The 17999-nt window shown below is 34.6% G+C and overlaps 2 protein-coding genes across 2 annotated transcripts; one reads left to right on the top strand and one right to left on the bottom strand.

Annotated features, from left to right (window-relative positions):
• Positions 1 to 351: 351 nt before the first annotated feature.
• Positions 352 to 5919, bottom strand: LOC127812142 (ras-related protein RABA5c-like). Its single transcript, XM_052352473.1, has 2 exons — positions 5424 to 5919; positions 352 to 986 (listed from the first exon to the last, which is right to left on the bottom strand). The coding sequence occupies exons 1-2, from the start codon at positions 5752 to 5754 to the stop codon at positions 676 to 678; spliced, it is 642 nt and encodes a 213-aa protein (XP_052208433.1). The 5' UTR covers positions 5755 to 5919; the 3' UTR covers positions 352 to 675.
• Positions 5920 to 9967: 4048 nt separating this feature from the next.
• Positions 9968 to 11434, top strand: LOC127811774 (uncharacterized). Its single transcript, XM_052351944.1, has 2 exons — positions 9968 to 10227; positions 11017 to 11434. Exons 1-2 carry the CDS (start codon positions 10087 to 10089, stop codon positions 11302 to 11304), a joined length of 429 nt encoding a protein of 142 aa, XP_052207904.1. The 5' UTR covers positions 9968 to 10086; the 3' UTR covers positions 11305 to 11434.
• Positions 11435 to 17999: the final 6565 nt, after the last annotated feature.

The following is a 17999-nucleotide window of genomic DNA, read 5'->3' on the forward strand; positions in this document are numbered from 1 at the left end:
AAATATAATTTTTTTTTTTTAAAAAATGTTCGTTAGGAAAAATAAGTAACCCTAATAAATCATGATTCATCCTTCGATTTCGCGTCGAAAGTAAGAGAGACTCCATCAAGTGGTCCATACTGTCATGGCATCTAGTAACTAATAAGGATCTTGATATCCGGTCTGACTTTTCAAATGGGGATTTCCCCGTTGGGACCGTAAGTTGGGGATTAAATTAGACCGAATATCATTATTTTGAAGAGTCAGTCTCAAAAGAAATGGGATTGTAGTCAGAGGCATGCAACTGACTCTGACAATTCAAAACCAGAAGACACAAATCTGTTTCTTTCAAGTAAAATGGAGATAAAGACATTCCAGCCAACAATAAAAATTTTATAAGATTCACTATATCAGTTGAACAAATTATAGTTTTATTACAGTTCAGAGGATGGGTATTCAATTCCTAGGCAGAAAAATTTCTATGATCTTATTAGAAAAGAGAAAACCACTCTCAAGATACTGTATAGGAAATCAGGCACAAAGCGGGGGGGGGAAGTCCTTGAACACCAATTTAATTTGTGAGACTAGCCCAAGTAGGTCTCGCCGGGAACAACCCGAATGCTCAGCTTCATAGAAACCAAAACCAGGTCTCATCCGAACACACAAAGCTCACCTTGAAAAACAGCATAAGAGGTCTCATCTGGAACAGCATGAAGTTTGCTTTGATCCGTCAGCACCATCCTTTACGAGGCTTACCCTATTGACAGACAACTCAGCCTTGTATGAATCCGAATTTAGAACCTTCCGACTCACATTGTTATAGATCTCCCGGATCACAATCTCGAACGCTTTCTTAACATTGGTGGAATCCAGGGCAGATGTCTCCATAAAGAACAATCCTTCAGCTTCTGCTAGACTCTTGCCTTCTTCCACACTTACATCCCTAATATTCTCCAAATCACATTTGTTTCCCACCAACATCCATGCAACAGTGGTATCGGAATGTGCTGCATAAAAAGCAGTCATCACTTCAATCATCAGTTGTTTCTAAAAGCAGAAGCAAATAAAAAGGTTAGATGGGCGAAAAAAATTATAGTAGATGTAGAAAACATAGAAAACAAGCATATATTGGTTAATATAATGAACTTGTATGAAAGATGAATATGGTTGAAAATCTTCATGCAAATCACAACGGGATGCAAATGGGTCACTCTTTTCCGAAAGAATGCAGCAGTTATTTCCTGCCTGGTACAACCGACCAGGTTCTACTCATATACCATCTATATAGCTTCACCAAGGTATCGCTGCCTCATTAGGAGACTTCAATGTGCTTAGCCATGCTCCTCTGCAAGGATCAGACGGGATGCACTAAATTTTTTTGATAAGAACACAATGTGGGTGTTTGTTATAACACCACAGGCCATCATTCAAAAGTTCTAAGCAGCTAGCTGAATTTTTTTCACAACCATACACTGCTGCAATAGTCTGCTGGCAAAGTTGTGGATATATTACTTAATGCTAGAAATTCAAGAGTTAACTTCAAGCTACCTATTTTAAATAAGTAAACATAGTGTTACTGGAGTAGGACCACTTCCATGTAGATGTAGACCAAGATGCTAAGTTTGATGCTAACCATGGATCCAAAATGAGATCTGTCAAGAACAACAGAGTCTAAACAGGGAAGTTTTGAACAACCCAATCACATCCATAGAATATTGAAAACATTTTTAGTGTAAGAATAAAATTCTAAAGAACTGTCAACTAACCCTAGATGAGAACCCGTATTGAAGTGGTATCCCAACACTACATTGATAATGTATTAGTATTAGAGACAATTTTTTTTTAGAATAGGCAGTCTTAGTAGTCCAAAAGTAAACTTCAAGCTAGTGTTGTTGAGAGATATCAAAGCCAACTTGGAGCAATGTAAAATGGTATGCTTGAGATTGATCTGATCAAAATTACAATAAAATGAGATTTGTCCAAGCAAAGATGCCAAGACCTAAAGAAAGGGATCACGATGTAATCTCACATCAGTATTACTAGGAAAGTTGTAGATGCGCAACTTGTCCCCAAAAGCCCAAAGAAATCAACTTTGGCTTGAAGTTTTGAACAAGGGCCGGTTGCATTGGAGAGGACATATCAAAATCAACCCAAAACTACTATCATATGGTTGTGATCCAAGGTGAAATATTTGAGGCTGGCCACAGATCAAAATTACAGTGAAGCAAGACTTATAGATAGCCTTATTAAGAAGACAAGCCTAAGACGAGAGAAGTTTGCCAATACCTAATCTTATATCAATAATCTACTAAAAAAGTTTGAGTATGCTACTTGATTCTAAGAATTCAAAAGTTAACTTTAAGTTAGCATTTTTAAAATGATTGTATGCGATGTTTTACATTTATGAACTCCAAAGTGCCGATGCTACAAGGACACTTCAACAGTATTTTTGTTGCATTTATCCAACTTCCAAAAGGTTTTTGTTTTATGTAGCTTTTGACTACTGATGTGTTATGTGGAACAGAATTAGTGTTGATTCTAGCACTTGAATTGTTAAGAATCAAACACTTTACAGACCAAGAACCTTCAGCTCCATATTGGAATTCCAGATGAAGATAATTCCCGGTTTCAAATTCCTATGTACAGTAACCTTCAGCATATCATGAAATATGGTAACCTTTTCCCTTAGTAACTTAAGATAACCAAAACACACATGTTATTCTTGGTTTTGAAAAATTTTCCTATAATTTCCTGTCGCTTAATAAAATTAACTGGAAACATAAATGGACTGCTTTGTCCTCACTTCCTAAAATCATGTTTTAACTGCAAAATTTCACTTTTGAAATCAGATGGAAAAAATTTAAACAAGTTTTCCAGAAATTTATTTAATTAATCAAACAATCAAGATTGAACTTGGTAAGCACAAAACCTTACTTTTTAACCTTAAGGGCAATCAATTAGAGATTCTAATTATAACAAATTAGCACACATGTACAGATTATATCAAACATAAATATACATAGATAAACCCATATAATTACGATCACAAAAATATGGGGACTTGTTATTCCAACCATAAAGTACTTTTTGGACTTTGATTCATTCGGCGGTGATGGTCTTTTAGAGCTTAAAGATAGTGGTGGAGGAAATAAAGCAGGTTGACAGAGTCACAGAGTATGCAATGGGCACTGGCTAGGATTGTTGGTGGTGAATGGAGCCAACATCAGGTGGTGGGTTGGTTCCATCAAGGTAGAGAAAGTTGAAGATTGATAGTGATGATACTGCAGAAAATTTTGAACAAGTTGTTTCATCTCCCAGGGTGTGTGTGTGTGTTTGGGGGGGCATCTTCTGTGTGAGTTGCTTGGGGAAAAAAGAGAGAAAGGAGGATGTTATGGGTGGTGAATATGTTAGCTAGCAATAAGTTCCTGGCGTCTGTAGTCAAGCATTGAAGATATGGATTCAGTAGGAATGGGAGATGGGGCAATTCAGTTGTTTCTGATCAAGGGTTAAGTGCAATCTTCAGGCTATTTCTTCCATTAGGTGAGGGGTACAGGTCATGAGGAATGACAACAGTGACTAATCTATAGTGGAATGAAGGAGGAGTTGCTTGGCATCTTTGGGTGCTTGGCCTGTGCAAGGCAGTTTGGCCATCATTACAAGGGCAGAGATGGTGTTGAAAGAGGAATAAGGGAAACAAAAATAATCTACTTTCAGAAGTACTTTTATCCCCAAACGCATTCAAAAAGATAGAAAGGGAAAGAATCATATACGAATCCTTGTTTTTCATTTCTCCCTTTTTGGTGGGGTCACCTATATTTGCTCCACTGCAAGAGAGAAAGTAGCTATTCCAATATCGATATACAATAGTTAAGGGATATATATTGTAGATTACACTGAAAAAACCACAATCCTCCTCCATAATAGCAACATAACATTTGGTCTTTTATCTGTTGTTCTGTTCTTACATTCAAAACATGTCAGATCAACATGCACAGAATCTATAAAACAACATATAACACCAAAATGGGAAATAATCAGCCCAGATATTAAAATATTTAATCAAGCCAGTCTTAAAACAAGACTCAAACACCACTTCAAAACAATGGAAAAATAGGATACGCATCAATGGAAAACTTCATAATCAACTGACCAACAATTGGCAACATAAATAAGAATTATGTGAAAGATCATTCTATGCTTTGAATCTCACATAATATGCAAAAAAAAAAAGAGTAAATCCTAAGTAATACATCATCCATTAATAAAATGCAGGGAGAAAAGAATTAAAGTCTGGGTGGAATTTCTTGGTTGTTATGATCTCAAAATTCAACCCAAAGCCAACATCACACAACATGCCCCCTTTTAAAATGTCCATGTCTCTTTCACAATAATAAGTGTGCAACACAGCATATCAACCCAACAAAAGTGCACAAATTTTGTTTTCGTTGGAATCTAGAGATGTTTCTGTTGCAGAAAGTTGTCTAGCTAACTCTAAGACCTTCATCCGGAATACAATCAGTTCATGAGGCAAGATTTCAATCTATTCTTTACATCCTCGTTAATGGGGTTATTTCATACGTTACATAGCTAGCCAGTCAATTTGACAGAAAGATCCAGAAAGTCTGGAAATGAAGGAAAATAAACGGCATTCTTTCAGGTTGCAATACGTCAAAAAATAAAATAATCATCCTAACAATAGTGATCTCCGTAATCTAGTAATTTAGATGGATCAGGAATTGGATCGAGTTGGATTAAGGTTTATGATTTTTGTTGTTGTTAGGAAATGACTCCGAGTCAAAGTAGCAAGAGAAAGTGATCTCCCTGCCCCATATTCAAAAAGATAAAGGAACAACACTCAAGCAGGAGGAAGGTTCCCATTTCTCTCTTTTTTTAAGGGGGGCCATATTTGCTTTAATGCGAGGGAAAAGGTGGCTAATCCAATTTTAGCATACCATAATTAAGTCATAGGTCTTTTAAGTTACACCAACAATGCCAGAATTGCCCTTGTAAGAGCAGCAAAAATTTTGGTTTTAAACTTTTGTTCCGTTCTGATGATCAAAACATCCTAGTTGGCCCAGATCTACTTACTCCAACATATAGAAACAATCTAATATCAAACAAAATAACATCAGCCAGACATTAAATTAACCAATCAAGCCATAATCTTAAAACAAGACTCCAATTATACCATCAAAAATGTGTTCTCCCTAAATTCCCGTTGGTTGCAACTGCAAAAACAAGTAGACTATTTATAGAAACTCAAATCTGAGATAAATCTACCAAAAAACAGAGAAAATGCTACTTAAGATTGAGATAACCAAACTAGCAAAATGATGTAACAATTTAATCGATAAATCTTAATTAATTTGAATTATCATCAACACATTAGGACCAGTCGAACTAGGAATCAGTGGGGAAAAACAAGAAGTTGAGGAAGGACTCACTTTTGAGCTCATCGAGCCAGCGGCTGACGTTCTCGAAGGTGGTGCGGCGGCTGATGTCGTAGACGACGAGAGCGCCGACAGCGCCGCGGTAGTAGGCAGAGGTGACGGCGCGGAAGCGTTCCTGGCCGGCGGTGTCCCAAATCTGGGCCTTGACCTCCTTGCCGTCAATGTCGATGCTCTGAGTCTGGAACTCGACGCCGATGGTGGCCTTGGAATGCATATTGAACTCGTTGCGGGCGTAGCGGGACAAGAGGTTCGACTTCCCCACCGCCGAGTCGCCGATTATCACCACCTTGAAGAGGTACTCCTCTCCTTCCTCGTCCGAATCCATATATGTCCACTATACAACGCAGAGACACGCGAAAAAGCAGAAGAGAGCTTGAGGCGGCCTCCAATTCTGTCTAGATTTGGGAGATTACAGCTCGATTTGGAACCACCGAACAAGAGACAGACAGAGAGAGAGACAGAGAGAGATGAAGAGCAGAAGATGAAAAGGCTGGCAATAAGAGACACGACGTCATGAATTGTAATGGCATTTGTTCACGCGCTGTTTATCAAGCGTGATACTCTTCTCTTTTTTTCTTAATTATTTTTTTAATAAATTAATCATAGAGAAATTCAAAAACTCTTTAAATTTAAAAATTAGTCGAGTGCATATTTTTTTTCTCTCAACTTTACATAAAAAAATCTATCACTTTCTGAATTTTAAATCTAATATATTAAATATTTAGTCTTTATAATTTATACCCGTTAACTATCTAATTACTAATCAGCATTAAGCGTGTAATAAACTTGTCATTAAGCATATAAATAATGACTAAATATTTTATCAAAAAAATCAAAATATATATACACAAACTGTAACGCACTCAAACAAACTATGGGTAGCTTCAAATGCAAAGATGATGGAGAAAGGTCAGCTGAACACGGGTTGTCGGTCAGAGTAAATAAGAGATGGGTCGATAGCCACTCACGATTAGCCGATCGAAGAAAAGAGGATGGGAAAGAATGGGTCAATCACGAGTCGCTATTCGAAGTAAATAAGAAATGGAATGTTGGGTCGGTCTTAGGACACTAGTCAAAGAAAGGGAATCATGACTTGTAGGTCACTAGTTAGAGTAAAGAGGAATGGTTAGAATTGGTTGAAATGGCAATAGCTAACAGGAGACTCGATTTTTCTATTCGAGTGGACAAAATATGGGAGAAAAGAGCAAAGATGATGCCCAAATGCGAAGAATAAGGCAAAATGAAGGATCGTTTCAATTGAAACAGTGACACCTAACAAGAGACTTGGTTATTTTGTTTAAGTCGATAGGAGATGGGAACAAAGATGATGTCAACAACTGAAGGAGAACGGAAAAGCAAAAGGAAAGATCACTGGATCAATTCAGTATGTTCTATTTCTTATTCAATTCTTTTTTTTTTTTCTTATTTCTAACTCACATCATGTGTAACTCACAGATTAATTTAAATCAAGTTAAATAATTAATAAGTATAAATTATAAATGTTAAGTATTCAATAGATCATAATAAAATTTCAAAGGGTAATACGTTTTTCTTGTAAAGTTTAGGGAGAAAAACATATAGGTTTGGCCTTTTAAAATTTGTTAAATCAGTCTCTAAATCTTAGAGACTGTTATGATTCATGTAAGAAAGTACAAAGATAGATTAGATAAATTTCAAAATTTAAAGAGTATTTGAGTCTAAAAAACAAAATTTAAATGATATTTGGTCAGTTTTCTCATCTTTTACCATAATGGTTTGATTTGAAGCAAATATCATTATTCTTTTTCTATTAATCAAATCGAGGTTAATTTTTTGGTACAGTGCACTTCTATATCAACCCCAATGTTGGATCACTAAAACATATATTTTTGGCAATGTAACATAATTTTTATATATTTAATGATCTATTTATCTAAAATTTATATTATCTGATCTAATAAATTTTACAATTATTTACCTTATTTAATTTGGTTCTTTCTCTCTCTCTCTATCACTTCCTTTTTTTGTCACTCTTTCTCCCTTCATCTCTTCCAACAACACTATGTGAAAAAACCCTAAATCCAAAATCATGGTGTTTTCACCAACAATGAGCAATGTTAGCAGTCACTTTCTTTTCAACTTTTACTATATAGTGACAAGGAAAGAGACAAAGAAGACAACAAAGAAGACAGAGAATGAAAGAGAGAGAGGCAAAATGATTATTTTGTTTTTATTAACATTTGAGATGTTATTTTCGGAATCAAAAGCACCTCAAAAGATATTACCGTAAGTTCTTTATTATGTGTATAAATATATATATATATATTAAAAAATGATAGAGATGGGATAATCAGTATCGTATTTCCTTAACCATGATCATAAGAGTCTCATCAAATAATAAATGTTCAGCTCAAGCTTATAGGAAATGTTGTACTTATAAATAAACTTATAAGTTGAAATGACACACAAATTCATAATAATTCCTTTCAAAATTAACAAAAGTTCATTATTATTAATCTTAAATTAAATTATTATAAATTTTAATAAAACTATTAAAAATTTAAGTATGTCACTTTAATTTGTGAAAATTATTTACTAAATTTATTTATAAATACAATATTTTTCGTTAAACTATGATTGAATGCAAATGTGTCACCTTAATTTCAGTAACATATGTAACGACCGACCTCATATCCTTATAGATTGTACATAAACAAAAAAGAGAAACGAGTATAATACGAAATGAAAATAAAAAAAATAATTTTTTTTAAAATAAAAGAAATGAAAATAAGAGAGAAACAAACAAATAACAAAAATATAAAGATCTTTTTATAAATATAATTTTTAATATAAAAAATTATAAAAATAATTATTTAAATTAAAAATAAAACATAAATTGTTGCGAGGGATGTGAATGGACGCGCGGGGGAGGTGCGAGTGGGGAGTGGAAAGGAGCGTTGAAGGAGAGAATGATGGTGACGGAGCATGCCATTGACAGTGCCACTCCCGGTGCCACCGCGACCACGACCGCGTTCACGTTCACTCAATGCCCTCCACCTCATTTAACACCGCCTCCACGGCCAGACTACCACCGTCCATTTTGGTTACTCCTTCTACCAATGTACCACGCTGTAGGCTGTAACTGCCACCCCTCTTTTATTTGGGTCGGTGTTTCTTTATTTGATTTCACTAAAATGAATTTAATGCTCTTTCTTTTATTTTAGACAGACTTTAGGATGCAGTTTTAGACTATAATGCACGAAATGTTTGGAGAGTGTTTTAAAATATTTTTTTTATATTAAAATGTTAAAAAAAATATTTTTTACTATTTTTATAAATTTAAAAATATTTTAAATTTATTTCATAACATTAAAAAAAAATTTAAAATGTATTTCTAATTTTGTTGTCTATTTATTTTTCTCTTTCTTACTCGACAATGGTCAAAGATGTGTCTTTCGTGTATGCTCTATTATTTTCTTCTCTTTGTCTCCTTCTCACTTTCTTCATCTTTCAACATCAACCCACAGTTCAATTATTGTAAAATGAGATACCCCGTTATGATACAAAGAAATGTGAAAAAAAATTCATGGCATAGCGTGAAAAAACTTTTAAACGATAGTAAATTTCTACATTTTACTCTGTCTCTCCCCCAAGTGACCCCATCATCTCCATTTGAGTTTCTATCTAACTGTTTTGTTTCTTCTTGAGTAACCCCATCATCTCTAATTGGGTTTTTATACAACTTCTTTATCTTTTCCTTTTTCTCTATTCATAGAGGAATCTCGCAATCTAAGTTTTGTCACCGACAATAACCATGGTTGCGACTTGCTAGTATCTGTTTTTATAAATACATAGATAGAGTTAATAAAGTTTTTTTAATAATAAGATAATCTGATCACAATCACAGAAGTGAACAGAGATCGATGTTATTTTCTATAACATAAAAATAATGAGGGGTTTTTAGTTAAACCTTAAGGATACTATGCAAACTGTAACCTTACTCTTATTTGTAATTCTTTTCGAATATGATTTTTATTAGGACTTTCTCAAGTCCAAATAGATCAAAGATTCAAATTGAATTAATGTGATTGGGTCAATTTAATTTGAATTTTCTTAAATCAAATTTAGTTACATTTGACAATCTAAAGATTGTTGTTGTAAAACCGACTTTCTTTCTCACCTTAATTTTAGGTGTAAAGGAGGAAAAGAAAATTCATTCATTTTTTTTTATCAAAATAAAATAAAATAATATTATATTTATTTACGTTTGCATTATAGGTTTAGCCCAATACGAAATGGGCCATGTCTGTTAATTTCAGAATGTAGGCCCCGGGCCACGGGCTATGCTGGGTGTAGGCCCAAGGCCCAATGGCTTGTAGGGCCCATGGACAAATAAAATAAAATATTTAAAAAAAAGAAAAAAAAAAGAAAAAGAAAAAGGGGCACATAATCAAAGCCGGGCCCACGGTGCCAAGAAGGAACCAGCGGTTCCTCCAAATCCAAAAGCCAACCGACACGTGTCGGTGCTATCTGCGCCATACTAGAAACCGGAATTGTCCGGTAACCGGGCGCCCGTTTTAATCTCGCCGTGCTTCGTCTTCAACCCCTCCCACACGACACGGCCCTGTACGGTGATACATACACCCGCCGACAAGTGTAGAGACAGCGCGACGCGAAGATGAGGGGAAGTCTAGAGAGAGAAAGCGACGAGGAGGCGGCGGCCGTGACACTGAACGAGCTCAAGACCAAAATGGCCGATTTCGCCAGAGAGAGAGACTGGGATCAGTTTCATAGCCCTAGAAATCTCCTTCTCGCTCTGGTAATTCCGTATTGTTAATGAAATATCTGTTTTATCTCTCGTCGCTTCTTGTTTTGTCCGATATCCATCGATGGATTTGATAGTTTTGGGTGAACTTCGTAGAGTAATTTTGAGAACCCGAGTGCTTTTCGGCGCTGCTGTTTGGTTCCTGGGAAAAGGTCGGCGAGAAAAAGTGCCTTTTGCCACTTTCGATGCAAAGTGGTGGGCTTTCTAGAATGCGTGTTTTCAATTTCTGGGAAATTGAAAAGCAACGAAATCATGCACCGCGACTTTTATCTCCTTTATGGTGACAGATTTTCCACCCTTTGCTCTTCCCAAACAAAAAGAAAACGGAATTTAAATCCCATTTTTCCGACGCTTCTCAGCATCCCAAATCGATGTTCTTATGCCTTTTGATCTTGTTTCGAACTCTCTTCTCTCCAAAAAGTTGGAAAAAATTCTCTTTTCCATTCAAGGTTTAAGAACTACAAAGTGGGTGCTAGATTTATCCATCAATATGTTGAATTTGTCTCTTTACCCTATGGTGCAAGTTTATCTCTCTTTCTTTATACCATAGGAATATTATATCTTCAATGCATTATTCATCCTTAAGCTTATTCTTCTTTATTGTTTTATCTCTTGTACAAGTTTATCGCATGTGCAGTTCTTTCTACAAGTAAATAGTGTGTTTCTTTCAACAATGGACAACAGATAATGGTTGCCCATTGAAGTGGCTTTGAATCTCGTGTTTCTTGTAACATTCGGCAACAAATACAATTAATGGGGACTGAAACCGCCGTTGTGGGTCAGGTTGGAGAAGTGGGGGAGCTGTCTGAGATCTTCCAGTGGAAGGGAGAGGTCCCAAGGGGGCTGCCCGGCTGGGAGGAAGAAGAGAAGAAGCATCTGGGCGAGGAGCTTTCAGACGTATTGCTCTATCTTGTCAGGCTGTCAGACATCTGTGGGGTTGATCTTGGCAAAGCTGCTCTCCGAAAGATGGAACTCAATGCCATCAAATACCCAGTGAGTCTCTGCAAAGGCTCTTCCAAAAAGCACAGCCAGATTCAAACCGATGAAAGCAATGGCGATGATGGGGTTTGATGATCTCCTTTGATTTATAGTGTAATCCTCTCTCTCCTTGTTCGGTCTTGCGTTACTGTTGCCTTTCAGTGATTTTGATGGCTTTGATGGGATTTGTTAATATAACATCATATGCATGGCTTTTCGGGTATGTTTGGGTTTCAACTTTTTGTGCCTCTTTTGTCTGCTTGTGCTTCTGCGGAAAAATGGTAGTTTGAATGGGGCTGCGGCTGTTACCGCTGCAGCCGCCGCTGCCGCTGGGGGCCTGGTGGAGGGTTTGCATCAGCCCAACGCGTGGGGCGGCGTTGCGCTGCCGGGGTTTGGCTTTGAATGTCTTTTATGTTGGGGTCAGTGATACGGCCACTGAGGTGACTTCCTGCCTTTGTGCAACTCTTCTGCATGGCAGTGTACAGCTTCTTATCTGGTTCCGTTGGATTAGACAGATACGTTGCACCCAAGGATTAGACAGATACGTCGAACCCAATAAAGATGGATAAGAATTTGTAGTTCGCTCCTCAACTTTTATTTATTTATTTTCTGTGACATTTTTAATTTTAATTGCTATCCTTGAATCAGTTCCTATACGGTAAATTAATCTCTCAACTTTCACATTTTTTTTTACTACGACACTTTTAACTTTGTTTGGTCTTTGTATTTCTGAATCAACTATTTTTGTGTCATATAAATACTTGGCTAGTGCAACTAGTAAGGTGTGATAGTATTCATTTAGGGGGTGTTTGTTAATTAAGATATGGGGTAAAAAAGTCAAGATATGAAATGTATTTTAAATTTTTATTATTTTCAATATGTTTGTTAAGTTTATCTGATTATTTTTTCAAAAAATCGTTAATGACCTCTTATATTGATTTTTCAATATATATTTATCTCTCTTCGTTTTAAGATAAGTATATTTTAATTTTTATAAATAAGAAAAAAATGACATTTGTGTTTTTTAGTGCATTTTAAAAAATTTAACAAATAATTGGATAAAAATTTTAAAATGATTCTTAATTTTATCTTGATTATTTTATATTTTGATCCAAAAATTATTTCGTGCTTATCTTGATATTCTCTTATTTTGCTCATTTTAACAAACTCTATCTTAATAAAAAATAATGAATTATTAGTGTTAATAATATAGATTTTATTTGTATTAAAAATCTCAACCAAAAAAAGATATCAACCCAATTTTTCTTTTTTATCTTCTTAAATGAAGTCTCTTATTCACCCACTAAAATCAAAATAATCAGGCAAATCTTCAACTCAATTTTTAATCTAATCGTAGCACTTTCACCATCGTCATCTTTATTAGAAGACAGAGCAAGAGCATAAACATTATTATTTGGCTATATTAGATTAAGAAGTTTCAAAATAAATGAAGATGACGTCGAAAGTTTGAATTTTGTTTTCATTAACATCGATAATAGATTATTACGACAATCCAAATCTCGAGATAACAAGTCCTAAGTGATTAGTGGTTAATTTTGTAAAAATTTTGTTATAATTATACCCTTCTTTCGATCTTAAATATGGTTTAAATTAGATATTAATATATATTTTATGGTTATATGTAAATTTAAATTGAAAGATGAATGAAATAAAGTTCTAAAGTAAATAATAATAATATATAAAATTATATATAATACATATATATCATTATATGCATGCATGTAATATATATATAATATAATCTAATATATGTATGTGCCATGTGTAATACATATATATAATATATAATTTATTAATAACATTAAATTATTTTTATTTTTTTTAGGCATGAAGAATTCAAGCCCATGAAGACTTAAAGCCCATGAAGAATTCAAGTCCAAGAAGAAATCAAGCCCATGGAGAAATCAAATCCATGAAGAAATCAAACCCATGAAAAATTAAAGTCCATGAAGAATTAAGGCCCAATTTGAGCAACCCATGGAAAATATTATTTGGAGAAGGCCCAAGGATTATTTTTAATCCTAATGAAGATTAAAAACCAATTTATAGAAATCTATTTTTATTTTTTATGTGAGAGCTTTATTAGGTGTGTTTTTTAGCTAAAATCCATTTAACTATTAGGTGGATATTATAGCTAAAATTCATTTAATTTTATGAGTGCTTTATTAGGTATGTATTTTAGCTAAAATCCATTTAATATTAGGTGTGTATTATAGCTAAAATCCATTTAACTTTAAGTGTGTGAGTGCCCATTAGATATAATTATGTCTAATTGAATAATTGAAATTGTGTGGTTTGTATTGCATCTTGTGGCCTATAAATAGCTCACTTGATTGCATTTGTAAGTGTGATTATTATTCTTGAATAAAAGTTTAGTTGTTTCCTTATAATTCTCTCTTTGAGAATTATTCTTGTTCTTTCTCATTTTCTTTAGTACTTTCTCTTATAATCTTACTTTTTTTCTTTCTTCTTTTAAATTCTTATGTCATTTATTATTACTTTATTATTCACCGCCTAAATGGCCGGTTAATTTGTGCCTTTAAATTTCTGCAATTTTAATTCTTGTCATTTAATTATTCACCGCCTAAATGGCCGGTTAGTTTATGCCTTTAAATTTCTGCAATTTTAATTCTTGTCATTTAATTATCCACCGCTTAAATGGCCGGTTAGTTTATGCCTTTAAATTTCTTGTCATTTAAATTCTGTTATTTAAATTACGTCATTTAAATTTATGTCAATTAACTTTCAAATAAAAATGAGTAGTTAAATCTAATCTTGGGTTAAGGCAAGGACAGTGTCCAACGCCAATGATTCCCAAAGAAAGCTGCGCTTTAAATAAGTAACATTAATTTAAATTTCAGTATGAGTGTGTATTAATTATTAAAAAATCACTAGGTTTGGATTGGAGCGTAAGCCTAACTTAGAGCTTTCATGCCATGTATGAGAGTTACTAGAACTGGAAACGCTATCATACCCAAATCCGGATGATTAATTTAGTTGTTTTGTATATTAATTGTAATTGAATTTATGGTAGTTGCTTAAATTAGAATCCCGCATATCATGTATGGGGATTGCTTAACCTAGAACTATTATCATCTCTAATTGCATTTGATAACAAATCCTCATATCTGAAATTAAATTAATGTTGCTAATCTTTTATGCTAAAATTTGGGAATCAACGGGTTGGTACTGAAATTGTCTTAACTCAAGCACTATCCAAATTTATATTTTTACGTTTAATGTTTATTTCAATTTTTGCCTTACTTTATTTTCTAGTATCTGTTGTCTAAAAACAAAACCATAAAAAATCTTGTTGTCAATTTGTCTAAATGCGTGTGTGTGACATTCTTTTTCTTTTGCCATAAATAAATCTCTCAGTGGACGACCTGGATTCATCCAGAAAATATAAATATAAATTTGGACTACAACTGCACTCGTACACTGGCGAGTATAAACCTCTCACTAAAATAAAAAAAATATAAAAGTCTTATTATGATTTGTTTTTATTGTGTTTTAATTGCAGGGTGAGAGTGCAGTCAAATTTTGGCGCCGTTGCCGGGGAGATTAAGGCAAAAACAAAAAGAAAAAAAAAAAAAAAAAAAGAATAAGCATCTCTTGATAAAATCGGTAACTCTATTTCTCTTTTACTTTATTTTTGTTTGTGCATTGTATATGAGACTGAGATCAGGTAGAATTTTGAAACAGTATTTTCATATCATTCTGAGTCTTTACCTGCAATTGGATTGTCAACTTTACACTCATGTCTAAAAATTACTACAATCTGTCTGCACAAGATACTTATCATGATGAAAATTATCATTTTGAATCTGATTTGTCTAGACCTCTTAAGGATTATCTATACCCTCTTAGGCAAACCACTTTTGATTTGCAATCAGACACTACCCATTTGTTACCCACTTACCATGAAATTGAGGTTTGGTGTGCTGTGTGTGAGATTTCAGCTCATTTAACAGATAACTGCCCTATAATACCTGCTTTTAAGGAGGTATTGTATGGTCAATCCAGTTACACACACACACACAACTATGAGAGAATGTATTACCAAAACCATGAGGAAAACTACCATTCGGACTTTGATGCATATCACCTTAATTCACACTTTCATCCAAATTTCTCATGGGAAAATGATTTTGTAGCCCAACCACATGAGCACTTCCTTTCCCAGCCTCAATCATTTCAAACTAATGAAGGGTCTACATTCGATGCATATCAACCCCCTCATGGGAGTTCATTAGAAGATACCTTCAATCTATTTATGCAAGGCCAAATGGAAATTTTTACACAAATGTCCAAATGTCAAGAACATACTATTAGAGTTACAGAGGACATTAGGAACCAATTGACACAGCTAACACAGACTTTGAGCATGTCAGAGCCTGTCCATCCCAACTCACTCCAAATCCCATTAATAAAACCCATCATCAAAAGTGAAAGTCAGGACCAGGACATAGGAGTGACTGTCTTAAGGAATGGAGAAATAATTGAGAAACTTGATGCCCCTAGCACAGTACACCCTTTGGTACAAGAAGAGAGAGTGGTTGATCACAGTGAGGTAGATGTCAATGAAGCCTTAGAGGAAGAAAAAGACCAAAATGATGTAAGAAAAGAAGAAATCTGGGAGGAAGAAGAGGATAAAATTCGAGAGCCAAAATGTGAAAAAATCATAAGTTTATCCACACTTACCCCTCAATTTCTATCTTTTAGGTTAGTCGATATTATTGAGGATCAAATTAAACCAAACACGTGTGAGATGTTTGTGCAAATTAATGTGCCATACGCGGATATAATAAAACCAACACCTCCGGACGATATATTTTCAAAATATATATGTGCATTCATGAGAAAAATCAATTTATATAATTTTGAAAATAACTTTAAAAGTGGTGTAGTGAATGAGAGATATTATACGATTAGGTGGGCAACCACTCATTTGATCCTTAATTGGAAGAAAAGAAAAAAAAAATTCTAAAAAAAAATAAATAAATAAAAATATAATAAAATAATTTTATATATATATATATACATATAAGTTGTTCCTTTTCTTCATTACTTAACTAGTGTTTCTCTATGTGCAGTCTAAATAAAATTTCTCCATACGAGTTTATGTATTGAAGACCGCCAGGTATGCCTATCTTCTATCCTTTTATTGCCAATTGAGGACAATACGCAATTTAAGTTGGGGGGTAAGGTGTCTACAAAATTTTACCTAAAAAAAAAAAAAAAAAATTAAAACAAAATTAATTAAAAAAAAATTGAATTGAGAGAGACAGAATTGACGCTGGTGGTAGCCATCTTTTCTTGGGCAGTGCAATCACACTGCCCTATAAAGAAAGAAGGCACACTGCCAAATGTTGAAAACAGAGGCGCCGAGCGTTGAAAAAAAAAAAGGCACACTGCCAAATGTTGAAAAATGAGACGCTAAACGACGTCAAGTCTGACGGTGCAATTATGGCATGCCTCGAGTCGAGTGTAGAATAGTGATGCCCATTGCTCTATAAGAGACTCCATATCTGTATGAGGCAAGTCACCCCTCTTGAGCTCAATCTTCTCTCCTTTGTGTTATTCTCCGATCAGGTATTCTCATCCCTTTTGTAAAGTTTATAGTTCTTTACTTTCTTCTTAGTATAATTTTTTTTTTTTAAAAAAAAAATGGATCTTTATCTCTCAAAAATTCACAAGTACTATCCATCTCTCCCGCAGAATGATTTGAAAAAAATTTATGTTGCTAGGTGTGAAAGACTTAGGTTGTTGATGCTTAATAACATCCCTGAAGATATTCGTTGGCTGATTGAAGCAAAAGTTCGATTAGCTGGTGAAACTTCACATAGTTTTAAGCATTTTCCAGGCTTAGGGAAAGTAGTTTTGCGAAGAAAAGAAGAGCGAAAAGAGTGAATGGTTGTTACAAATGTGCTCGATGGACCTGTAACACATAATGCAAATCTGTGGGGTTTACGTCCATAAATCGAGAAGATAAAATTAGTTTCATAAAGGATGGACTGAGTAAGGAGTCTTTGGATGATATCCGATTGACTCTTGAGACGCATCCATGTGGAATAGTGCAAAGAGAACTTCTTGCTTTATGGACCCAGTTCAGAAGTGACCACCAACGCTATAGTCTTGGGAATCTGACTAAAAATGACCCTATTTGCCAATCTATAAGAAAATTGGATGGGAAGCTTATCCCCGCTTCATAGAAAGTGTTTAAACCGTTTCTGGACGTAAAACCAGAGGAAGATGTGAGCCACAATCACAACTACTTATACATACGCATGATTTTTGTTTGTATTTATTTCTTGTTGAATTGTTGTATAGCTACTTTTGATCGCCAAACTTCTTTTCAGGACATACAAAAGGAACAAACATGGAAGGCCAGTTAGTTCGTCGAATCAATACCATATGCGTACTTTGTGGCTCTCAACTTGGGAGCGATATTTGTTACGCACTTGCAGCGAACGAACTTGGTAAAAAATTAGGAGAGAAAAAAATTAATTTGGTATATGGAGGGGGAAGTCGTGGATTGAATGGTTATGTTTCACAAGCTGTACATCTTGGAAATTCATCTGTGGTAGGTATAATGCCAATCCCTTTAGCTGAACCACATATTTCCGGGATTACACGCGGTCAACTTATAGAAACGACTTCTATGTCTGAGCGCATGGCTTGTAAGATTTATCAGTCAGATGCCTTCATTGCTTTACCAGGAGGTTTTGGAACACTTGAAGAAATCTTTTGTATAATCTCCTGGG

The sequence above is a fragment of the Diospyros lotus genome, chromosome 10 (assembly GCF_014633365.1).
Source record: "Diospyros lotus cultivar Yz01 chromosome 10, ASM1463336v1, whole genome shotgun sequence".
Taxonomy (NCBI): Eukaryota; Viridiplantae; Streptophyta; class Magnoliopsida; order Ericales; family Ebenaceae; genus Diospyros; species Diospyros lotus.

Coding starts and splice junctions, on each gene's coding strand:
- LOC127812142 (XM_052352473.1), bottom strand. CDS start 5,754: ATGGATTCGGACGAGGAAGGAGAGGAGTACCTCTTCAAGGTGGTGATA. Junction 987..5,423: donor CTGGCTCGATGAGCTCAAAA/GTGAGTCCTTCC, acceptor CTTTTTATGCAG/CACATTCCGATACCACTGTT.
- LOC127811774 (XM_052351944.1), top strand. CDS start 10,087: ATGAGGGGAAGTCTAGAGAGAGAAAGCGACGAGGAGGCGGCGGCCGTG. Junction 10,228..11,016: donor GAAATCTCCTTCTCGCTCTG/GTAATTCCGTAT, acceptor GTTGTGGGTCAG/GTTGGAGAAGTGGGGGAGCT.